Consider the following 25,782-nt stretch of genomic DNA (forward strand, 5'->3'; position numbering starts at 1 on the left):
TGGTTCCTGGATCCTGGATGCTGGAGGTAGACTGAGCGGAGCAGAGTTCTCCAGAGAACACCACTGGACTGCACTTCAACTTTCCCGGACCCTGTAACCTATCCCTTTACTTGTAAGTTACCCCACAAAATAAACCTCTCTTTTAACTATGTGGAGTTGCCTTAATACTTCCACCAATAATAATTCATTGGTAAGAAACATCACCCAAGCAAAAAGAGAGACAATAGGAATTTTAATGCACAGAAAGTCCTGTAGAGACCCACAGGGAGCAGAAAGAAGCAGTGGGCCAGCAAACTCAATAGTGTCCAGGAAGAGAGAGAGAGAGAGAGAGAGAGAGAGAGAGAGAGAGAGAGAGAGAGAGAGGAGAAAGGAGAGGGAGAAGAGGAGGAAGAAAGGTGAGGAGGAAAAGGAGGGAGGGAGAAGGCCTAAAGACCCAAGCTTCCTTGCTGCAACGGTTCTAGGGCATCCTTGCTAATGTTGAAGTAGTCAAATTGTCTCTCCACAGGCCTCCTTCCAGGGGTCCATGGCAAAAGGGAGGAAGAAGAGGAAAGGCTACTTGGTCTCCGCCTGAAAGCTGTTGCTTCCACAATGACTTCCATCCATAAGAAAAGATTTAAAAAGGAGAGACATTTGATAGAGTCAAATAATATCTTAGAAAAAATAAAAGAGAAAAAAATGAATAATTCCATTGGTTACAAAGTTCTCTGCTGTCTGTCCACGGAGAAACAGTTTGCTTTGGCCTTGCTGGCAAGTGTCTTGTGCCAGGCCCTTCAACTGTCCCCCAGCCCACCCAGGCCCCAGGATCCATGAAAGCAGTGCTCCCCCTAAGAGCGTCTCTGTGCTCTAGGAGGGTTGTACCCTCCCTCACCGGCCTTTGGTCTCCCCATACGTGTTTCGGGCCATGGACACCATCTTCTCCTCGCATGTGATTTTGGTGTCCTTGAGGATGCTGTACCACACCATTCCTGCGGGCCGGACCTCCTCACTGCGGCAGAAGAGATAGGGTATGGTATCCACACGGCTCTGAATGTAGGCGCTTCGCAAGAGACTAGAACAATGGCTGCTGACCCTCTCCAACCGCCGCAGGATCAGGTGTGCCTTCCTACAGGGCACAGAGAGACAGAAACAGGGGGAGTCAGAAGGGGTCATAACTGGGGTCAACAGATGTTGGACGACGTCTTACCCAAGCTATATTTTCTTACCACTTCCAACAAATTTTAACTACTCAAGAGTTACCTGGAACTGTGATGAGTGTTCTCCTTTGACATTCAAGACTCTAGCTGAGGACTGAAGCCTCCCTCCATTCCCAGAAGGATGACCTTAGATTTATCTTTTTCAATTGCATTGACTTGCATTGTGATTTGTGGCATAATACCAGCCTTGGAGCTCTGATCAACAGACATTATTATAGTAATGACAAAAATATTCACAGAAACTGATAATTGGAATTTGACACCATGTGCTGCATATTCATTGAATATGTATCTCACATATGTTTAAAAACTTCTACATTTTTATCAAATATTCATATTACTCCTGACTGTTGTTTTTGTTTGTTTGACTCCCAGTTAAGAAGTGAGGAAACCATACTCAGAAAAATAAAACAATTTGACTAAGGTCAAATATTAGGTTGATCTCTCAAATCCAGCCCTTCTCCAACTGTCTGCTTTTTGTTTCTGTCAGTCCCATGCACCTGTTCCCTGTCATGATGTTTGGCGACCACGCCCCCTGTGCTGTCTCTTTCATCGAAGCCTAACTATGAATGTCCGCAAATGAAAACTTCTCTTTAGTCTTCCACCCTGTCTCTTGACTAGGGCTGACTGCCTTGCCCTCATAAGTTGCTTCTGAGAGTGCAGATGAGGCAGGCCCAGTGTCTGGCAAGGAGTATGCTTCCAATACATCACTATTATGATGTGTCAGGACCAAGTTTAAACTGAATATTGATCTAAGTAAAAGTCATTCTGAGTGGTGATCACCATTTGGAACCTACCTGGGATCTTCTTTCAGCAGTAGAGATTGCTGGCTGCAGAGTCTGAGCTAGGGGAGATCTGTGAGATCCCCTAGTCCAAGATTTCTTAACAGTACTACTAGTCATTCTTTCTTATAGGGACAGTCATGTCAGATGCTGGTCACCATCCTTGGGATTCAGCCCATGAGGTGGAAAGAGCACCACACATCTGTCAGGACAATGAAATTGGTTCCTGACATTTCCAAATATCCTTTCAAGGGACCTCTTAAGGACCACAGACTTATCTAGCCTGTCCTATTCTCATCAAGGATGTAGAAACAGAAGCTTAGAGAAGAAAAGAAAGGCTTCTTTCCCAGATCATGCTACACATGAAACTCTTATTTATCTGCATCTGGCATCTTTAAGATACCCAGGGGTGCTGGGGGCTGAGGAAAGTCTGTCTCTGTGTCTCTATGTCTCTGTCTCTGTCTCTCCATTTTCTATGACCCCTTGAGACCCTGGGAGAGAAGGCATTTTAAAACACAGACCCCACAAATTGGAGGCTATGTTAGGCACCTGTGTGGTGGTTGAAAAAGAACTGGACTTGTGTATTACATTTCGTGGACATGATTTATGAGGTGCTTTTCAAAGAGTCCTCTTTGTATAGTTCACCACTTGTGTGGAATATTTTATGAGAAGCCAAGAATTCACTATTTTATGATCACACTCTCTCCACAGGCTTTTCTCTTCTCCCTCCTACCCCTATGATGAGCCTGAGGAGTGTATTTCTCATCATTCCTTGTTTGAAGTCCTACTCTATTCTTATTTTTTATTGTTTACTTTTCAGATTTATGTACTTTATTTTATGTGCATGAGTTCTTTGCCTGCTTGTATGTATGCATGGTACCACATACATGCTTGGTTCCCAAAGATGTCAGAAGAGAACATGAATCTTCTGGAGCTGGTACTAGAGATGTTTTTGAGTCACCATGTATGTTCTGGAAATGGAACCCAGATCCTCTGAAAGAGCAACATGTGCTCTTAATCCCTGAGCTGTCTCTCTTGTCCCTCTGCTCTTATCTTTTTAAAAGTATTTATTTACATGTGTATATGTGTTTATACAATATTTCTGTGTGTACATGTTTATGTGTGAGGTGAGCACACACCATGGTATACAATGGAGGTCTGAGGACAACCTTGGAACTTGGTCCTTACTTTCCTTTTTTTTTTTTTTTTTTTTTTGAGCTACAGTCTCTCTTATTTCCCTGCTGTGCTGCATATACCAGTTTAGATGCCCAGAGAGCTTCTGGAAGATTCTCTAGCTTGCTCCCATTTTGCCGTTAGCATTCAGGGACTACAAACACTCACCTCTCTTTTGGATTTTTATATGAGTCGCAGGTATCTGAACTCAGAATACCAGGCTTTGTGTGGCATTTATATCCGCTAAGCCATCTGTCTCTAATCCTCTTGTTCTGTTTTTTAATGGTTCTACATTCTTGAGAAATTTACCTGTCATCTCTAAACCTGCTTTCATCAAAAAGGGGGTATGGGAAGTTAAAGGAAATAAAGTAAATTCATGCTTGTTAGTTGAGAATATTTTCTAGCCAAGCTTTCATTCAGTAGATTCTATGAGAAAAGCCAGACAGGGGGAGACGGTGACAGAGGAGCCAAGAGCGAGGAGTTATAAAGTAAGTCACAGCACTGTAGGAGCACACGGGAGTCTAGCGGGACTATAGAGCGTGCAGCAGAGTGGGGCTGGGGTTGCGTAAGAAAGCTTCCTAGTGGAAGAGGAGTTTGTGTTGACTGTTGGATGCAGAAGAGAAAGCTTGGCAGGCAGCAGTGGCAACGATAGAGATAGAGGAATGCATAAAAGTCCTGGGGATTTTCAGCTACAACACAGTGCTTGCTCACAGGGTTCTGGGGGCGGGTCGACAGCCCTGAAGCGCTAGGAAGGAAAGAGGATGTTGGCTTACTATCCATGTCCCAGTGTTATCGCTAATGTTTCCAGTAATAGTGGTTTAAACCCCAGCTCAGCCACCTGTTAACTAGGTGACAGTCAGCAAGTCGGTTCACCACTGTGCCTCAGTTTCCTTGTCTTACCTATGCGGTGTGAATAACTCTCTCTCTATAACATATTGTTTCAAAAATTAAAAACATGGAAATGCTGTGGCTGTAGCTCAGTTGGCAGAATGTGTGTGCAGCATGCATGAATTCCTGGATTCAGTCTTCAGCAATGCACATGCCCAGCAGAGCGGCATGGGCCTCGAATCCTAGCATCCTCAAAGCAGAAGCAGGAGGATCAGGCACCCAAGGCCATGCCTTGGCTATACAGTGAATTTGAGGTCACATCAAACACATGTGATTCTGTCTCAAAAAACAAATAAACAAATAAGTATAATGGAAAAGGGATCACGAATCTATGTTAAACTTTCCACATGTGCTACTTTTGGTTATAGAGCTGTTTTGCAGGTAAGTGAGGAGTTTAAAATCAAACATTAAAAATATTTATTTTAAATTTATTCTTTGAGAATTTCAAACATGTATACAATGTATTTTGATCATATTCACCCCCAATTTCCCTTGTCAAATTAAGTAGATAAATCAATGTTTTAATGGGATACAACATTATCATTCGTACAGTTCACACACAAGAACCACCCAATGGAGTTACAATGGAAAAAAAATCACAAAAAGTCATAAAATGTTTTACATGAACAATTTTGTATCAGGCCCCATTCATATCTGTACTCAGCCTCTCTAAACTTTAAACTGAAAATGTAACTGAATGGGATCTTGTTTATTTAAAAATGTTTTTGGCAGCTTTGGAAATCGAGTAGTGGAAGGTAAGACTGACACCCAGAAGCCAGCCTGGGAGTGCATCTGGGCATTAGCTATTTCCCATTATTGTACTTAGAGACACTGGTTTGAATTTTCTCTGAGCTGGTGAAAAGCTACCTGTTCTGACTTCTCAACTACCAAAAAAGGAACATCAGATGGCTCACTTCATATGATTATAGTAGGTCTTAAGTTAATTAACTAACACATGTAAATCCCTGAAAGCTATAACACAATAGGCTTAGGATAGAAAGCATGTGGTATATGTTAGAAAATGTCTTCACTGTGACTACCAGCACAGCCATGGCCATCTCTGCCACCACCATCATAGCTAACACCATCATTATGGTGTTCTTAGATATTGTTTGTCAATCAGGCAGTGGGGATAGGTTTGATCTGGCTGAACTCTAAGTGTCAATATTGCAGGAGGCTGACAGAGATAGTAGCAGTTTCTCACTGAGGAGCAGTAGTTATGAATGGAAAACATGAGGATATATACTATGTGAATATGTAAGAGGAGTACGTAATCATCAGCTGGGGAAGAGGCTCAGAAAGGTCTTCTCAAAGGGTGTAATGGCAAAGCTGTGTGGTCAATGATGGAACATAGGCTTCAGATAAATGAGAGACATAAACTAGCTGTTGATTAAAATGGATGGTGGAAAGAATGTATGGGAGGCCACAGCCGAGACAAGATCATCTAGATTTCCCTCATGGAATACTCATGGATTTTTATTTTATTCTCTAGGCAATGGAGAGCCATTGGCTGGTCCAGGCAGTCATAAATATAAACAACAAATGACAACATGAGTCTGGAAAGAGCATTTTTTTCCCAACATGCCTAAATGCTTTGCCTCCCAAAGCCTGGCTATTTCCTCAGAAAGAATTATAGAATTCAATTATTCAAAGCCTCCCTCTGTAAAGATGGGAAAATGGAGCTTTGGTATGAGGAAGTTATATTAAAGGAATGACTTCTGTTAATAGTGAATAAATTCAGAACAGTACTCCTGATGGTATGGAGTTGATGCAAAGTCATTAGTTCTAGCATCCGCAATTCAAGTTCTAGGTCGATTATTTAACAGCTATGTGGATTATGAGGAAATTCTTCAACAAGACTCATTACTTTCCACAGCTGTCAAGTAGAAATGGCAATAGTGATAGTGGCAGATGAGACAGCACAGGTGCTTGCTTGGCTCTAAGTAAATGTTAGACACACACTAGAGTGGTATTGATGGGAGAAAAGCTGGACCTTAGAACCCATTCCAGTTCTTTTATCCTCAGTTTCACCACTAGAAAAGCAGGATTCAGGATACTGAATCTGCAGGGATAGGAACCCAGCACAAGCAAGCATGTAGCAGCCACCAAATCAAACTTTGCATTTAGACAACAGAGGATACTGGGAATAGAGCAGGTACAGATGTGTTGGAGGTGCCCAAAGACAAGGATGAGCAAAAGACACCAAAGGCCAGAGTTCTAGGTAATAAGATCTAGGCTATGGAGAACCATAAATCAAAGATCAGATATGCTTCAAGCATTCCCAGGAGGGGAATCCTAGTTCAGAGGGACCATGTTTTGCAAGGACAAGAAATGAAATATCCCTCGCTGGAGTTGGGACAGATGTCTGCTGAGATAGGAGGCAAGAGATGAAGGAAGAAGATTAATTTCTATTGTATTAGCAGAAAGAATTGGGAAAGGTGACTAATGAAGGAGTCAGGAGTTAGACCTAGCTACCAGCTCTCTGGAAATTGCAGAACCTTTGATGGACATTCTATTTCCAACACTACTACCCAATTAGTCATTGATCCAGGCCCCTCTTTTTCCTCCCTACCTCTCAAGTTGATCTTAAATGTCTCCGGGTTAGGTAATACTAAGTTAATGAGAGTCAAGGGCATGCACGTCAAGGCTGAAAGAAATTTTCAGAATTGAAGAGGGCAGATTAAAGTAGATAAAGTCTCCATTCACTTTGCCCTGGCTGGGCCACAGCTGGAGGAAACAGACTTGTTCTGGTAAAAGGAACAGATGACATCAATAAACTGTAGTCAGACTGAGATGTTGGAGGACTTCTGACAAGCTAGCCTTCTGAACTCAGGGCAGGAGGAGAGGGGAAGAGAGGCAATCAGGAAACTGTGCTGTTTTAGCAAGTGCAGGCAAGTGGGCAAAGAGCTGAGCATGGGGATGGAGTGGCCACTATATGTCAGACCATCTAACATCAACACTCATCACAACACCAGAGTCTATGTTCAATTCCCATTCTATGGGTGGTAAAAATGAGCCAGTGACAAATACATGATTTGTCTCATGTCTCTGCTGCAAGACACCAAGTGTTACAAAGAAAACATCCTCCTAACAATGTCACTGTAATAGTTATTTTTTAAACATCCTTAGAACTTGAGTCTTATAAGATTAATGTGATTTTTTTAATATGGTCATGGGCTCCCCCTCACTGCAGGTGTGAGACCAAAATGAGCCATCTTAGAAATAAGACCAAAATGCTTTCACCCTAAAACTAAGGCCTAAGATTTCTCCTTTTAGGAATAGGCCATTAGTTACTGAAACCAGTCAGTTCAGATTCCAGAAACCAGGAAGTGTAAAAGTACAGAGTCACAAAGTAGTCAGGAGGTAATGGCTGCCGGACTATGGAATGTCCTCTGCCTGGCCCCCTAGGCAACTGCTTGACCATAGAATGTCCCAACCCTAGTTTCCATAGTGACTGTATAATCACCAGATGCCCCCATCTGGGGGCAGCCAATGAAAAATGGTGGTGGGCAACTACTTCCTTAGAAGGAAAACTGAATTGTGATTTCTGGAATTCCTACAAGCGAGCCAATCAGAATTGTACCTGTACTAGCACCCCCTAAATGATGTAACCTTGTGACTTTTCCCTTTAAAAACTGAGCTTGCAGACAGGTGGGTGCTTCCTCCAGCCTCCACTGTGTTGGATCTGTTGGACGAAGTCCCTGCCTAGGCTTGTATTGCATTTGGATATCCACGATTAAACCTTGCTTTTGCATTCCGGCTTGCTCGTCTTTGGTGGTCTCTCTGGGGGTCACGATCTGGGCACAACACAGGTGACCACATTAATTTCATTTACAAAAGTGCCTGCCTATAGCCAGAATTGAGTGAGTATTTCTTGTAATTTTTTTTTGTGTGTATATGTGGTGTGTGTGTGTGTTTTCCATGTATATGTATGTGGAACAAGCATGTGTAACTATATGTATACAGGTATGTATGTGTATTTCATGCATATATGTGTGGTGCACATATGTGTAGCTACATGTATACAGGTGTGGGTGTTGCATGTATATCTTTGTGTGTACATGCATGTATGTGTGTGTGTGCATGCATGTATATTTGTATGTAAGCTCAAGGTTTACAGGGAAAGTCTTCCTTAGTCACTCTCGACCATATTCATTGAGGTAGACTCTCTCCGTTTAACCCCAGAGCTCACATGACATGGCTAGCATGCCTAGCCAGTTTACTCTGGGGATCCTTTGCCATTGCCTTAGGAATGACAGAATTTTATGCATGCCATCTCACTTACCCAGTATTTACATAAGTGCTGGGATCCTGCTGCAAGCCACAGGAAAATGTAATAGAATCTAGCTACTATCACAAAAGCTACTACTTAGAAAGGTCAAGGATTTTTCCAAAGGTCAAGCCATGGCTTAAGGGGTCTTGGTGATAATTTAGCTTTTGTATATATATTAGCTGTTTCCTGCAATGATTTTCTTGTATGATATGTATGTTTCCAAGAACTCCTAACAGTGTATTTATCTAATATATTTCTCAAGCATTCTAGGGTATAGCAGCAAACAGTCTCCTGACTTAAGGTAAACACCCTTCTGGAAACACCACCTAGGGGACAGCTAGGTGTATAGCTTTATTTCTTGTGCAAATGAAGCTCAGACCCTCCTTTCTCTCACAGCCCAAATGGCATTCCAGAGCAACTGACTCAGAACAAAAGGGCTTTTTGCATACCAGGTGCAATGTAGCTATAAGGCAGCCTTCCTAGCTCCAAGCAGAGTTACTCCACCCTGCCAGTATATGGCAGCATAGGAAAATAGAGTCAATTTTATTTCAGTGACTTATAGACTCCTTTACCTAACCACCTGTAAGATTGTATTTGAGTACATTTATGATAGACTAGTAATGTTTCACCTAACCACTTATAAGAATATATTTTGAGCACATAAATTCCCTTTCTGACTTATTGTAGGCCTTATCTGACCTGACCTCCTCTATTTCCTCACCATTTGGATTGCAAATGAAGCTGGTTATCACAGCTCAGGTAGGGAGCTTGGGAGCTTTGCTTGGTATGGTAAGGGTCAGGCTGCCGGTAAGACAGACAGGTTCCAGGAGAAAGAGGGGAAGGAACTACAATGGAGAAGAATGAGGATGAAGATGATGGAGATGAAAAAGAATTAGAGTTATGAGAGGACAGGAGGAGAAGGGACAGAGAGGAGCTAAGTATAAGAACAGAAAAGAAGCTGTGTAGAAAGAAAACTGACTCAGAAAAATGAAGCATATGAACTAAAGAGTTTCATGTACATAGATTCACTTAATATAATCAAAGATTAGATTATCAGCTGGTTGTAGATTCTTCCTGGACCCTGGAAGAGGGCTATTGAGGAGCTGGACCCCCATAGTCCCTGTTAGGATCCAAACTCCAAACTTGTCCTCATATTTTCTTCCTGTGCAGCAAGTATCCTAGGTACTGAGTTATCGCCCCAAGTCCCTACTTGTGTGTTGTCAGTGAAAGGAAGGTGCCTTGATTTACAGGGAAATGCCATCCAGTGTGCCTTTGAGAAGCAGTTCACGAGGGCACCTAGTGTGACACACTCACTGAAACACTGCACTCCAGAGAGGAGAAGACCACATTCTGTGAGGCTCTTTTCATGCCTCAAGGTCATTAGGAAATTCCATCTGCAGGACATCTCCCAAAGCTTCCCAGCTACCTCTGCTAGGCTTTCCCTTTGTTACTGACACATTCTACTTCTCTGTTCAGTAGCATAGTATATCCCCTCCCAGTTGTGTGCACATTTTGGAATACAATGTGTCACACAGAACAGGATGCCAGTTTGACATTGCAAGACTGTATTTTGAATTGGGACTTTGACTCATGTGACCTTGAACAATTTACATATCCAGAAGGCTTCTCTGTTGCTTAATTACCAATCTACTGTTCAGAAAGTGAGTGATATGTAAATGGCCAGGTCCATAATAGTTGCTCAGCTAACATTTCCCTGTTGCAAGAAGAATGGATTAATACATACAAATTGACACAAATGGAGGAAATTTTCAGTCCTCAGTTCTCAAAACATCTCAATTTTCTAGCAAGGGGCAGTAAAGGCAATGAAGTAGCACAAGTACATCATGTGGACCCAAGGCAGGAGTTAGACAAATGGGCAGGTGGTTTGTGCAAATTCATCTATAATAGCAAAGATAGCTAGTTAGTATATAATAGGGAACTGGAATACTGTGGTATACATTCTTACAGCTCCCCGATCATAGGACTTCATCTAAAACCACATTTAGATATGTGTCAATGGGAAGACTCTCAGCAAGTGTATTGCTAAAGTATAAGTAAGCAGATGATGGCATGCATGTTTGGTAAACACAGCATAGATCAGATATGAAGACATGGTCGCAAATGTAGATATCATGAAACCCATGTCTATTCCCCTTTCCCAGAAATATATGTGTCTATATTCACATCTGTCTATAGAAAGTTATATACAGTCAATTATCTTACTTCTGAAGTCGGTCTGGAATGACAGTATTCATACTTACAAAATTTCTACTTCTTTATTTTGTATACCTCTGTATGGTTTGTATGCTGTTAAATAAGTTATACTTATATTGGAATGAAATAACAGTATTTCTACTTGGAAAACATGAGTGCACTAACATATATTGAGCTTGTGTGGTCAACTGGAGTAATAAAATCATGCTGAAATGGCTTCTTAATAGTTCATGAGAAATATTTTCAAAAATCCTCAGTCAAAATTTAGCCTCAACCTCTTGCCCCAAAAGAATGTCAGCATTTTCAGTAGATGCACATTCTCAACATGTTAATAATTGGAGAAAACGTGTTAAAAGAACGTTTACATTGCTTGGTTCTCCTCTGTGTTTTCTCATAAGAAAGCATGGGATCCATTTTCTTCATTTCTTTTTTCTTCTACATGGGGCCTCTCTATGTATATCAGTTATTTTCTGTTACTGTGATAAAATTGCCATTGCCAAAAGCAACTTAAGGAACAGTTTATGTGGCTGACAGCTCCAAAGGCTTGGAGTCCGTAATGGTGGGAAAGCACTGGAATAGGAGCAGGAAGCTAAGAGTTCACATCTCTATCACACACAGGAAGCAGAAGGAGAGTGAGCAGGAAGTGGGGAAAAGGCTATTAACTTTCAAAGCCTGCTGCTTCCAGCAACTACTCCCTCCAGCCAGGCTGTACCTCTGAATGGTTCCACAGCCTGCTCCAACACCACCAACTTAGGGACCAAGTGTTCAAACGTATAAGCCACAGAGGGCACTTCCAATTTAAACCACAATACTTTATGTTTTGTTGGCCACAGTGGACACAGACTTGAAATCTCCCTGTATCAGCTTCCTAGGTGCTGATATTACAAGGATGCACTACAAGGCCTGGCCCATGAAACTTGGCAAAGAGTTCATTTCTTGAAGGAGTCAGTATGATCTTGGAAGACTCTAGTGTATGTTTCTAGGTTCACTTACTCTCCCTAAGGGTCCGGTGATGGTTGTGCCAGCTCTTCTCAGATGAGGCAGGTACCTTTGTCTTTTAAGGTTGAGAAAGATCTCAGGTTGAGCCAAGCCTGTGATAACTCTGTGATCTGTTAGCAATGTCTTCCATAGAAGTTAACATGGCTGACAAAATCAATCAATCATTTCTAGCTCAGATAGACCAATTTCTCTGAAACCAGATCTTTTCAGTTTCCTCTCCTCCTATTACCCTTTCATTTGACCAAACGTAACTGAAAGTACTGTGAAGCTCAAGAGTGGTCAAGGATGCTCTAAGCCGAGAAAATTCTGGTTCCTGGTCACCTATGAGCTCAGCTTTTCAAGTCTCCTAATAGGAACCTTATGGTGGGACAGCTGGGTGTCAGCGGGTCTTCTTTGAGCAGCTGTTAGCAGTAACCTATAGTTGTCATGAGAACCAGGCTCTGGGGAAAACGAGCTTGATAGATTTATTAGGCCAAGGTAAGAGATGTCCTTTTGTCACTAAATTTTATGGGGGCATGCAAACCCAGACCGAGGAAGGAGTTGAAAACATTTGGGGTTGGAGATGATATAGACCAAGAGAATTCGAACAGGGTTCATCTTGTGTCAACTCTTGGGAAAAGCTCTTTTTCTCCCCAGTCATCCTGGGTCTGCAGAAACAGGATGTCAGGCTCGAGGTGAAATGACATTCATGTTGTCTTCATTTTCTGGTTTCTGTGTCCTTCAGGGTTTTCTGGTTCCTTGGCACCAGCTGGAGGAGACTTTAGAGTTAAGCCCCTTTGTATTACAAATGAGGTCCAGAATGGAGGTAGAACTGATTCCAGGTCTTACAGTAAAATAGGTGGCAAAATAGGACATGAACCTGGGGCTCCTGGCCCAGACAAGTGTCTTGCCCCCTCTCCTTTACAGGTTGGTTCTGCACACTTGCTAACCCTGGAGAGGCAGAACAAATTTATTCAAATTGCTCTTTTAAAAGCCTTTATGTAACTTCTGGGGTAAAGAACAAACTTCTGAGTAGGACTTCACAAAAGCCATCAAGATCTGACCCTAGTTAAACTCTCCATCCTTGGTTTTTTCACCCCTCTCCCTCCCCGCCCCTTTACTCTCTCACCTTGAACTCTCTGTTTCAGTGATATTTATAGTTCCTGACTACAGTATATATCTCTTACCTCACCACTACTCTCATTTTTTTGCACTGGGTTTCTCCTGATGAAAACACCCCATCCCCCTTGCACCTGGCAGGCTGTTCATTCTTTGATTTTTAACCATTAGCGTCCCTTTCGGTGGCAGGGATTCTCCTCGGGGTTTGGGTCTGCATTCCCTGCTCTATCTGCCTAGACCTAAACCCTTGTCACTCTCAGGCATTTTTAAACCAGCAAAACTGGCATCACCTGATAGTGTGTTCAAAATGCAGACTCTGAGGTTCCTCCCAGTCTACTGAGTAGACAGGAATTTTAACCCGATACACATTAACATTTGGGACCCTCTGCTGCGCGCATTCTTTCATTCTACTTCTTCACAGAATGCTTCTTGTAGTATGCTCCACTGTAATTGTCTGCTGACAGTATTTTCTTCTCTAGATGCTAAACTATGTACCGAGCTTGAGCAGCTTTATTCACTCATTTCCAGCCCTCAGCAAAGGGCCTGAGAAGTTATCACGTAAAATGCATCTGTACATCGGTGAATGAAGAGAAGTCTCAAGTCCTTTAATATCTAGAAGGTCACTTCATTCTTTTGACCTTAGAGTTCTGGATGCCATTATTTCCAAATGGAATGTATACATCCTTGAGAGCATAGAGAGGATTAAGGGACACTTGAGGTTTAATGAGTGTGGAAATACGCAGCAGATATTTGGAGGATGGGCTGTATCAGAATGAATCCTAAATCATCTGTGTATATACTCATGGACTCATTCCACTATCCAATTAACCAGTGGCTAATAATTTAGCATCTACTCTCAAGAGTGAATAAGGCGCAAAAGATCACTAACCGAGCATGCATCACTTACTTTGTAGTGGAGAGGAAAGGTGATACATTAGCAAGCACAGAAACCAATAGGATACTGCAACGAGTGAGTGCAAGATAGAGAATGAAAACACAAGGTTGGCATATAGTAACAGGGTGGGGATTTTAGAATATCTGAGGGAGTGCCATTCTAGTTAAGACCTGGGGTACTGCAGGATACTCATTTAGGAAAATAATTCCACTCGTGTGTGTGTGTGTGTGTGTGTGTGTGTGTGTGTGTGTGAGAGAGAGAGAGAGAGAGAGAGAGAGAGAGAGAGAGAGAGAGAGAGAGAGAGAGAAGCTGAGAATGCTACTGTGTTAGTTTACCCTGATCATCTTATAAACAAGCTAGCTAAAGGACAGAAAAAGGCGGGTGCCCTTTGACTCTTGCTGACATGCCAGTGTGGGTCACTAGAGCAGTCTCAGGAAGCTGGGAGACATGTGTAGGGGCTACAGACAGTGGCTGGGGACCGGGTGTCTGAAGGTTGGCTGATTATCACTGCCCATTACCAAATAAGTAGCCTTCCTCTATGGGCAGCTAGAAGGCCTTCCTGGAAAATTTATGTCTTAGAGGGTCATAAAGGATGCTATCAAGTTATAAAGAGAGGCGTGGGGCTCTGGTTTTGTTTCTACCCAAACTCTCTGAGTCCTGTGGGAAAGCCCAATAAAGCTGAATGTCTTTTGCTATGTCCATGGGTAAGATAGCACTGAGGTGATTCACATGGTTTTCATCCGAGACTGTGGACTGCTGCTGACCAATCTTCCTTTAGCTTTTATCTAAAGAAACTTCTTTTCATGTGAAAGGAAGAAAGTTGCACTCAGGGGCCCAACAGAACTGATAAGACCCACTGCAGGGAGAGATCTTTTTTTTATCCTTTGAACAAGTGTTCATCAAATCTCCTAGCATTCCAGAATGGCCTCAAATTCATCTCAGCATGAGAGTTCCAGGCAGCTTTAGCCACCATGTGTAACTCTAGGAAATTCACTTAAACCACGTGGGATTTCCACTTCTTGACCACTGAGATGTGGGAACAATTATCCTGTGGGGGACATTTTGAAGCTTTTCAAAGCATGGACTACTACTACCCACTAAGTATTTCAGAAAGTCACACATTTCTCTCCAATGCTACTTGATGCCTTTCTGAGAATACTGCACGGGCACCCTGGGGCTGCTACCTCAGCAGCCTGTAGAAGGGCTCACTACTCAGAGCTTCCTGGTGGCCTCACCTCCTGTGCTCCTTGCTTCCGACTGCAGTCTGAGGTATTCTTCTCCCTGTGAGATCTGATAATGCTGCCCTCACACCCCAGTGTAAAAACACTTGGAAAGCTGCCCATTACCCCAAGGAGATAATCTGAACTCCTGGAGCCCACTTCAAGGACATTCAAGATTTGGCCCCTGCTGGTCTCTCCTTTCCTGCTGTTAAACCTTTTGCCCCAAATGCTCAGAAATCCTTTAGTGCCTCCCAACATTGTGCTCCCCAAAGGTTTAGAAAGAATTCTTGTGGGGCAGGGGAAAGGATTTAGATTGGTACTCAGGAAAATCCCAGATTTCATTTGAACAGCAGTGAGCCAGATTTGAAAAAGTGCTTAGATCTCCTCCTTCATTCCCTTCCCTCCCTCAAATTTAAAATTTGCTTTAAAAAATTGCTTTTAAAAGTGATCTTGGTTGAAAGATGCTGTGCCTTTTTTAAAATTAATTTTTATACAATGTATTTTGATCAAATTCTTCCTGTTCCCCAACTCTCCCTAGATTCTTTCTACATCCTTACCCACCCAACTTCCTGTTCTGTCCTTGACACTTCTTTTGAAAATATTTTCACAAGGCAGTTTCATGCTCTTCTAGAATTGAACAATATGCTTCTTCTGTTCCATTTTTGTTGTTCTAGTATCTTGAGTTATTTTATTAGTGATTAGGGTAACTTTTCTGTTAAGGGCGGCTAGCACTGGTTTTCCCTTACAAGAAGATACAGTGTTATTTTAGTGAAACCCATTTCCAGTAAGCAGCCATCTCTTCCTGCTTCCCAACCTTTATCCTGACATGACTGTGTTCATCACCACCCACCTTTCTTTATTTGACACAGCCCCTGTCAGGGTAGGGAGAGAAGGTCTGGGAAAATCAATGAGAGGCAAAAAGCATTTGGTCCACCACCCACACTCCTAAATCCATACCTGGGTCCTAGCTCATCCTCACTCCTCCAGACAAAGTCACCAAACTTTTCGTAGTGGGAGTTGTAGTGGTGCTGGACTCGGAAGAGCATGGAGGCAGAGACCTCCATCAGTGTGTTGTAAGCAGTTTGCTGTTCCTTGCCGCTGGTGTAACCATTGTAGAGATTGTAGATCTTGTCTGCTATCTCTGATGGGGGAGAAGCAAGAGCACATCACTGACGGTAAAGGCAAAAGGGGTGATGGACACCTGCTTCACAAAAAGCAAGGCATAGCTGGACGGGGTTTCACTTGAGTGGTCCCTGGGGATAGAAGAATCTCCATTCCACCTAAAATATGTCATCGACTAGTTGAGTCCAGTTTTCCTATGTGTAACTAAGGATAAGGATGACTCCTCTAGGGGTGTACTGGAAGAACTAAGTTAGGAAATAAGTGCAAAGTGGTCAACGTAGAGCCTGACAGAAAGTTAGCCCTCAAAGTCTAAGCTTAATTAGAGGTAATAGCACTGTGTTAAGGATTTAACTAAAACTCCAAAGAAATGCGAAGGCTCCAATAAATTCTTGCCTTCTCTCGATGTCTTCCTTCTGTCTCACATCTCAAGTGTTCCCAATGTGTTTCTGCAGTCAGGTTAAATAGATCTGTGTTCAACAACCTTATGAAGGAAGTCCAGATGCTTCATCTTGTCATTTAGGGCCATTCTCACTCCCCCAGACTCCACTAACCAATGTGACTTAAATGAATCATGAGTAGATGGTACATCCCCTCAGCTCTGAAGGCTCTGTTCAAAGTCTGTATGTGTCTTCACTTTGTTATTAGCATTAGTTGACCTCAAGAGAATCTAAGGCACTTGGAGTTAGAATGAGAAAGGCACCTAATTTGTACTATTTTCTACTCCATTTTTTCAACAGCGTATCCATTGTTTTAAAATGATATTGGAACTATCCAGAAAACATCACAAATCCCATTGTCTTGAGGCTCAGGAGCCCATTAGCCCCTCTTATCCAGTAGCACATAAAACAATATTACTAAGCTCTTTGCTAAGTCAATAAAAGCGTGTGTCTCTCCATCAACAATGAGAAGTTCCAAAGGTTACAAACTTACCTCTACTACATTGACTGGACCAGGTCATTGGGGAAATGTCTGCCCAATGTAAGGCACTAGGACCTGTGGCTACCATCATTGTTTGACAGTCTAGATCTAGAAGCTGTATCTACATGCTGTCTGAGTATGTGGTCAGTTTGACTGACTATTGTATTAGTTTCAGATGTGCTTATCTAATGTTTTCACCTTCATAGATCAGGGGAGGCTAAAAACAAAACAAAAACAAGTTTAATTTTGTATGTTAAATCTGACTGACAGACACCAGTGGTTGTCCAGGGTTGAAGGTTCAGAGGCTACTTCCTATTTCGTAGAATGGGACAGTGTGCTGTGACAAGATAATGTCACCAGGGGTGCAAAAAGATTAGTCTTCAAGGTGTCACTGACTTGCCAGCTCTGGCTTCAGTAAAAGTCATTGGTAAGCTCCTACGGCTAGATACAGGCCCTTATCCTTACCATTTCTTGCCTATGGTTGAGCAAGTCTGACCACCAGCAAAGATGTTAGTAGTCCATCTCAATTTGTTCCTTCCTTATTATGATTAATTTAATTTTATGTTCTGACTGCTCCTTAGTTCTGACCGCCCCACCCCTCCTCTCTCTGTGGTGGTTAGTGACTTTGGGTACAGAATGTAGATAGGGAAAAGGCAGAACTTCCCTGATAAAGGCAGAGATGAGTGACTTACCTTCTGCTTTATTGTCATCCACCAGTGGACAAGCTGTCCTCAGAGTCACTGTGCTGAGCTCTGAGTGCCTCCCTCGAGTGTCCACAGCATACAGAGTAAACCTGTAACACAACAAGATAACACCAGAGTGAGACCTTCCAGAAGGGTCTGAGAGCTGAAAGGAAAAACAAAAAAACACGGCCACAGGGAATGTTCCAAAGAACTCAGGGCTGCCTAAGCTGCTGGAAAATTATTTTTAAAATAATGATAATTATAAAATTACAAAGCACATATCAGGCGCTAAAGGCCTGCTGGGCACTTCGCAGTTAGTCTCCTAATTTGCAATTAGGCAAACCCAAAAGGCAGAGACATACCATGAACCATCTTTCACAATGAGGATGCTAAACCTTAGAATGTATATCTTTTCTTGGATTCATTGTTATTGAAAGCAGAATAGAGGTCTGGATCCAAACAGTCTAAATCTAGGGTATAAGAAGTGAGCCTCAATGATAGACTTCTGGATGAATATCCTCATTTACATGTTCATTCATTCATTCACTTGTTCATTCATTTTAAAATTACTTACTAAGCACTAACTGTTTCCTGGGAATTATTTTAGACCAAACTTCTGGAACAAGAGATTGTGCATAACATTAATCAAAAGCTAAAACAACAAAATCCACAACAGAACAACCAAATGATGGCAAATGTGATGAAAAAATGCAGCAGGATTCAATGGAAAAGAACAAGTGGCAACGTAGGATGCATGAGCGTTTGGGAGAGGATAGTCCCTGGATGTCTTTCTAAGTAAGAAAATGTTAGCTAAGACCTGGCCGTTGAGAAAGAAGCAATGCTTGGGTGGAACATCGGGAGAAGAACATTGCAAGCTCGGTAAATGCACAAGAACTATAAAGGAATCCTTGTACATGCAAAGGCCCCGAGGAGAGAAAGAACAGGCGGAGGAAGAGGCCGCTGGTATGGCCAAGGTGAAGCCAACTGAGAGGGGAGGATATTGGGAGCTGTGACAAGAAATTTGGTAATTATTCTAACTACAAGGCATGTCCCCACCTTCTCATTTCATCTGAAGCTCAATGCTACCTAGGTGGGACTCAACTCAGCCTGTGGGCTTAGCTAGAGAGATTGGTGACATCAGACCTGGTGGATTCAGAGAACAGAGTTCCTTTGAGAGAAGCATCTCTGAACATTGAGGAGGTCCTATGGCCCTTACTCTCTTCAGGTCTCTGAGCACTGTAGCTTACACAAAGTCTAAGGAAGGAGAAGACAATACTCTCCAGAGAAGGTACAGCATAGAGACCAGGGATAGCAAGAAGAGAAGTGCTGTCCTAGCACCCATCTCTACCAGGAGCACAGGCAGATGTATGAAGTGAATAGAGGGTTCCCTCGGTTAAGTAGAAAAGCCTGATTTCTACTTCCCCTATTTCCATTCTTACTTACTCAGCACCCCAACTGAGCTCATGTTATAAAATGGACTTAGTGCCCTGACTATGAAGCTGCAGAACAGTCAGTCCCAATTGACTATGCATATTGGGCACTTAATAAATATACATTCCTTGCACAAATTTATTATCATAAACTAAGACCTTGATATGCTTCAATCACTGAGCTAAACAGTTTAACTCACCAAGCAATTCTAAAGGAGACATACAATTACCCTCTTTAATGTATACTTGAGACTCAGAAAGGAAAGGCACCTTGCCCAGAATCACACCGTGATTACTGGGACTGACAATTCAAACTTAGATTTGTTTGACTCCAAAGTCCATGAATGAAATTGCTGCCAATTGCTGTCTTTTGGACCCAGATCTGCGGATATCTGTTGTAGGAATTCGACCCATTCAGCCAAATGGCATTGACCAGACTCCCGTGGGTTCTCACTTCAGATACCAACCATATACAGATAAAATTCCAACTAGCTAGACTTGTGGAACCCCAGCTATGCTGAGATGGTGCCATCTCAGGTATTTTTCTAATCTTAGGAAACCATTCTCAAATAATCATCCTTATAATTATCCTGTTTCAGGAGAGGAGATCTAAGGTAAAATAATAAGCAATCTGTACAGAGCCACAGGCTTCGAGAGTGAAAGAGGCAAGCCTGTGATCTGTTGTAGCCTAGACCTTCTTGCTCTGAGTGACTCTGTTCGCCTCCAGTTCCAACATTCACTGGCTAAACCAGTCTGGACTTGGTAATTTACCTAGGCCCTCCCAGCTTTGACACTCCATGACCTCAAGTCTCAAGGTTGTTTGCATTCAAGGGTCAGGGAGTAGGAGCTTCTCAGTATAAAGAAAGGTGAAGACAGAGAAAGGATCCTGGTGTTAGAGATGACCAGACGTGGTTTTATTCTAGTTCTGACCCTTGCACTGTGTCTTTGGGCAAATCATTTTATGTCTTTGAGCCTGATGGTTTTTCAGTGGCGCTCTTACCCCCAAGGAAAAGTCACAAAACACAATTGAATCCACTAACAAGAGTTTTATCACGACAAGGAGAAAGGGATAGATGTGATCAGGCCTGTGGAAGGACACGTGTGAGAAAGAGGGCAGGGGAGGGGCAGAACATGGGGCCTGCCTTTTAAAGGCCAGAGCCCACCTATGCACACAAGCCCACATGGCTATTCCACACATGTGCATAGAACACATGGTCACATCCACACGATTACGTGACCACACAGCCATGGGACATAGGTTACACAGGACATATGACCCAGAAATGACTAGGCAGAGATGACTAGGTATCCCGTCGGGCATGTAGGACCATGGGGGAGTGGTTGGAATTCCTATCAGAGCCTACTTTATCTCTGTGTACCAAGTGTCAATGACAGGTAGACTCACTTGTCCTCAGGTTCAGTGTTCTCTGGAAAGCCATGTAGAGGGGCAAGGATAAGATAAAGAAGAAACCCTAAAGCTAGATATGCTGACATACAAAAATAATTATAATACTTTGGAGGCTGAGGCAGGAAGATTTGGGGTTCAAAGCTAACCTGGTCTAGATTGTGACACTGAGGTTATCCTCAGTTGTATAGCAAAAGCGTTGTAAAAACAAAACAAAAACAACCCTAAAACAAATAAACAATCCCCTCCCCCCCTCAAAAAAAAAAAACCAGTAATAACAACAACAAAAGAAAACCTTCTTCACAAAAGGAAGAAAGAGGAAAAAAAGAAGGAAATTGAGGACAGTGAGAATAGGCAATTGGCAAAGTCAAAAGGAAAGCACTGTATTGGAAAACACCAGGTAAGTCCTTCCATCTGCACAGCAGCTTGTCTGGAAGCTGCTGAAGCTAGGACTCCAGTCACAGCTGGAGCTCCAGCAAGTGCGCACTTCAGCATGGCTGTTTGCATCATTTAACACAGCACAAGTCACTCAATGTTCGTATAAATCAGTGAACATGAAAAAACTGCATCTCATTCCTCACTTGCAGTTTCCCCATCCACAGAATGGAGAAAATTTTACAGCATATGGTTATCTCCAGGGTTATAGGGAATGAGGCATGAAGAATGGCTTGCAGTTGCAGATTTTTATAAAGACCATGGATACAATACTTATTTGTGCTAGAACACATATTTTTTTGAAAAGTATTTTATTTGAACATGAATAGAAGATATATTGCAACTGAAGAACAAATAGAAAGTTGTAGGGAGTGCTTGGAATACACTAGAAGCCTCAAGACAGAAGGATTCAGAAGATGTTTAAGGCTTCTTTCTCATTGGCCATTTATGTTTCCGTGGTGCTTCTGTTTTTTCTGCTTCTTCAAGCAGCATTAATAATACCATACTGGGGAAGTAATCTTACATAATTAGATCATCTTTTAATAAAAAACCCAGAGCTAGATATCAGGGTGAAAGCTGAAAGATCAGAGAAGCAGAACAGCCAGCCACTAGTTCTTACTTCTTCGAAATCCTCAGCCTAAGAGAGTGAGTTCCTGTTTCCTCGTGCCTTCTATACCTTTCTCTACCCTACCATATTACTTCCTGGGATTAAAGGAGTGTGTGCTTCCCAAGCAAAGGCATGAGATCTTAAGTGCTGGGATTAAAGGTGTATGCCACCACTGCCTGACCTCTGTGTCTAATCTAGTAGCTGGCTCTGGCCTCTGATCCTCAGGCAAACTTTATTAGGGTACACACTATATCACCACAGTCTTAGGGTTGTTTTGCCTTTTTGCAGTGCTGGCAATTGAAGCCAGGTCTTGCATATGATAGGTTAGTGCTAGACCACTGAGATATATCCCACCCTACCCCAAATCTATCCTGAAGAGTGAAAGGTGGGTAGAAACCTTACATTTTCCATTTGCATGTGGAGAATTCTTTAGGAAGCTGTGTTACCATCCCAGACTCTCAGATCTCTCACTTGTAAAATATGGTGACACAGGTTGAGGATCAAGACTGAATGAGGCCGGGGTGGTGGTGGTGCATGCCTTTAATCCCAGCACTCGGAAGGCAGAGCCAGGCATATTTCTGTGAGTTCAAGGCCAGCCTGGTCTCCAAAGCGAGTTCCAGGATAGGCGCAAAGCTACATAGAGAAACCCTGTCTCGAAAAACCAAAAAAAAAAAAAAAGACTGAATGAGATGTCATAATAAGCATGATTTAATCTTTGATCCTTAAAGTGTAGTTTTGGCTTTTGCAATCACAGTAACTAAATATGTCAGAAAAAGTACCAAATAGAGGGGGGCCTTAGGCCACCCTGTTTGATGTGTGTGTCAGAGTGGTGGGGCAGGGAATGGGAGAGAAAAAGGAAGGTATCAACCTCACAGGTCTGGGTCAAAAGTCATAAGGCCATGAGCTTTCTGCTTGTATCGGCTGTAATTGGAAAACTGCCCCACAGACACATCTGAAATCTGTTAGAAAATCAGGCAGGGGCTGGGGCAGTCTTAGTGACAGGGGGAAAGTGGTGGAACCTGATATGGAGGGGCTGATATCCAGGCACATAGTCAGACTTTTGGTTCTCAGGGATTAGTAAGGTATCCCCCACACTCTGTTTGGTTCTCCTATGCTCCCTGTGAAGCAGAGTGAAGCCCAATAATACAGCGGATGGAAACCCTGGAGCTCCATCCTGTAGCTTCGAATCCTCACTTCATAGATGGCAAAAGCAGGGCTGAGATGAGAAATGAATTACACCAGTGTCCACAGTCACTACATTCAGATAAAGACCCTCTGGGTCCTCCTTCGGTGTCCACAGTTACTACATTCACATAAAGACCCCAGCCCCTCTGAGTCTTCTTCCTTCAGTGTCCACAGTCACTACATTCACATAAAGACCCTCTGGGTCTTCTTCCTCCAATGTCCACAGTCACTAAATTCAGATAAAGACCCTCTGGGTCCTCCTCCGGTGTCCACAGTCACTACATTCACATAAAGACCCCAGCCCCTCTGGGTCTTCTTCCTCCAGTGTCCACAGTCACTACAGCTGACTGATCCAGGAGGCGGATGCCACCTTTTTGTCTTCGTAGCTGTTAAGTCTTCTGGCTGAGTCACTCTTCTCCTTGTCCATGAAACATTCTTCAAACTTCATCTCTTGCAGGAAACCTGTTTCTTATCCTTCCAAAAAGATGCAGGGTCTGCACATTTCTCTATCCACAAGTTTGTGTGTTTCAGACACAGCCGCTCTCTGTAAATATTTACACTTGGTACCTCCCCAATCAGCAAATACTAGCCAGAGTGAGTGACATCCATCTATGCTACTAAAGCCACAGCCCTTGTCTGGAAATGAATTTTTCTATCTATGAAATGAACAAAAGATGATTAGATGGCAGGGTTCTAGGGTATAGCAGAAGGAAGTTGGTAATTTGGTTTTCATATACAGTTCCTCATTTATGGGATGTGTGAAGATTTATCACAACTTTCTCACCTATAAAACAGAAATCATAACATTAAAATGTGCCATAGGGTGGAACTGGTTTACAACAAAAGTGGCAGAGAGCATGCTGGCCCGACAACCAGCATCTGCTAAGCAATCAATGAACAATAGCCCTTGGTATTATTATCACTGATATTATTTTGCTTCTGTCCAAGGCTCTGATTTCAAACCTACCTGGGGGAAGTAGCCCTCCTAGAGATCAGAGGTAGGTGGGTGGGTGGAAAAAGGAGCTGTTGCAGGTCCCATTCAAGACCCCCGGACCTCCTAGCAGCAGGGGTGAGAGAATGAGACTGAGAAGTTAATTGGCGGTGAGAGCTTCTCACGAATCTGACAGGGGGTAAGAGCAGGGAGGGAGTCCCAGAGGCCTATGTCAGGCTCACATCCCCTAGAGTACATGAGAATGTGTTTGAAGTCTCAAAGCCAACGCCTGCTCTTCCCCAGCCACCGCATGATTTAGGCATTCTGGGGAGGCAAAAGTCTCTTTGCTGATTTGAAGGGAAACAGATGTTTCCAGGCCAGAGGCCCTGGTCTTATAAAATGTTCCTTCCCCAGACAAGGCTTTGGCAAACAACTTCCCATTAGCTCACACCCACCCCTTCACCTCTCCACCCCCAGCCCTCTATCTCCCCACCCCCATTGCCATGGCTTTACTCCCTGCCTTCCCAGCACAATGGGGTGGTGGGGGAAACTCAAGAGTTCCAAGGACAGTTCTGGTCTGAGCAGCTGGACTCCAGGCCCTCCTAACTACCCTTTTTTGAGTCTCAGCCTCAAGGCTCTGCAGTCAGGGATGGAGGCAATATAACCTCAGAAGATGGGTTAGATCTGACATTCAAGATTCAGAAGATTTTCTTCTCAGATAGAGTTGTTGTTATCCCTTCCAGATTGTCCTTCATGGGAGTCTCCTGCAAAAAGCACGGGCTTGCAAATTAGATTATTCAAGTTTTCAGTCTGGGCTGCACCAGTTACTTGGACAAGTAGCAACTTTACCAATACACTTTGGTTTCTGTGTCTATAAGCTGAGAACCAAAGTTAAACCTTACGAGTTATGAAAAGGAAGCTAGAATTCAATCTCCTGAACCACAGTTTAGAATACTTATGAAAAAAATACTGTATCATGTCTTTTCTCCTTTGCCACCTTTAGTAGTACCCACATCGTCTGGAGTATGTGAGGAGTAATGTTTGCAATTGGATGCTGTCAGAAGAGCGTCTCATTCTCATGATGGTAGTGAAGCAGGGTATACGGGGGGGGGGGGGATAGAATGGGCTCTGGAACCTGACTCTGAACCTGAACCCTGGGTTCAAATGTTGGTTCTACAAATTATCATACTTAAGACATTAGGCATGTATGGTATCCTCTCTGTTCATCATGAACAATGGTTTTCACATCAGAGGGAAACTATACTTGAAGCAGGGCCTGGCATATGGTATGTACTAAACATGCATGAAGTGTGTATTTAAATTATTAATATTTTCAAGGATGGAATAAGTTCTATCCAGTAATTGATGTTTCACCTAGGATTTGGAGTTGCCTTAAGAGTGCTTTGGTCAGAAGGGCAAAATGGTGGAGATGCTGTGCGACTCCTGTGTCTGGTTGTACAAAGCTACGAACCTTCCTCCTGCTCACTAAAACATCTCTCTTAGAATCCTGGGCCTCCGATGAGAAATCTAAATGCTGTCCCTAGAATAGAAGGAAAGTCAATCTACATGAAGAGGTTGAATGTATGAATCTTAGTCATCTTGGGGCCTGAGAAACTTAGATCATTTCAACCTGAGGACTTGAGTCACCATAAGCTGAATTCTTAATACCTGAAGTGCCACATTTCATAAAAGACAAAGAGCCCAACTTGTGTCTGCACTGAAGTTCTGAACTCCAGAATTCATGTGCAGAACAAAATAGCTATACGAAGCTTCTAAGTTCAGGGGTCATTTGTTAAGCCATCAATAGTAACTGTGACAACCTGTAAGCATGGAGAGCACGATTTGAAGATAAACTTGGGTTGCTGTCCACTTTTTAAAATAAAGCTTTAATGGAAAACAGTTTCTTTAAAAAGAAAAAGTGTTTTCTATGGCCACTTTCATACTAGAAGGCCAAACAAGAGTGGTTGACAGCAACCATAGATCCTAGAGTCTGTGCTTCTGGGTCCTAGACGCAAGGGGAACATTTATAGACCTTGATGGAGAATTCCAGTAGTATTTAAGGAAATGGCTTTGCTTACATTCCTTCATTTGATCCCAGAGTTAAAAATTATTCCCATGGTTACACATAGGCTCAGAGTATTCAGGCCACTGGTCTGAGGCCATAGCTTTTCTAGCTTCTAATACCACATCTGCTGGCTCAAGACCTAAACTTCACTTTTAGGACTGATTCTGAATGAGTAGCATAGATTTGTGCAAGCTTTGAATGTGAAGACTGTTGTATAAAAGGTCTGGAGTGGATGCCAGATTTTCAGGTGTCCCGTTTCCCAAAGC

At 42.8% G+C, this 25,782-nt stretch overlaps 1 protein-coding gene across 5 annotated transcripts in view; it reads right to left on the reverse strand.

Annotated features, from left to right (window-relative positions):
- Window positions 1-215: 215 nt before the first annotated feature.
- The window catches only part of Astn2 (astrotactin 2), a 948,854-nt gene continuing 923,287 nt past the window's right edge, over window positions 216-25,782 (reverse strand). For all 5 annotated transcript variants that reach the window (XM_028887868.1, XM_028887866.1, XM_028887865.1 and 2 more), the window contains 3 exons: window positions 17,468-17,568; window positions 15,693-15,876; window positions 216-1,102 (listed from right to left, as the gene is read on the reverse strand). In XM_028887868.1, the coding sequence (XP_028743701.1) occupies window positions 865-1,102; window positions 15,693-15,876; window positions 17,468-17,568 (523 nt within the window). In that variant the 3' untranslated portion in view covers window positions 216-864. The remainder of the gene's footprint in view (window positions 1,103-15,692; window positions 15,877-17,467; window positions 17,569-25,782) is intronic.

This window comes from Peromyscus leucopus, chromosome 2 (assembly GCF_004664715.2).
Source record: "Peromyscus leucopus breed LL Stock chromosome 2, UCI_PerLeu_2.1, whole genome shotgun sequence".
Taxonomy (NCBI): domain Eukaryota; kingdom Metazoa; phylum Chordata; class Mammalia; order Rodentia; family Cricetidae; genus Peromyscus; species Peromyscus leucopus.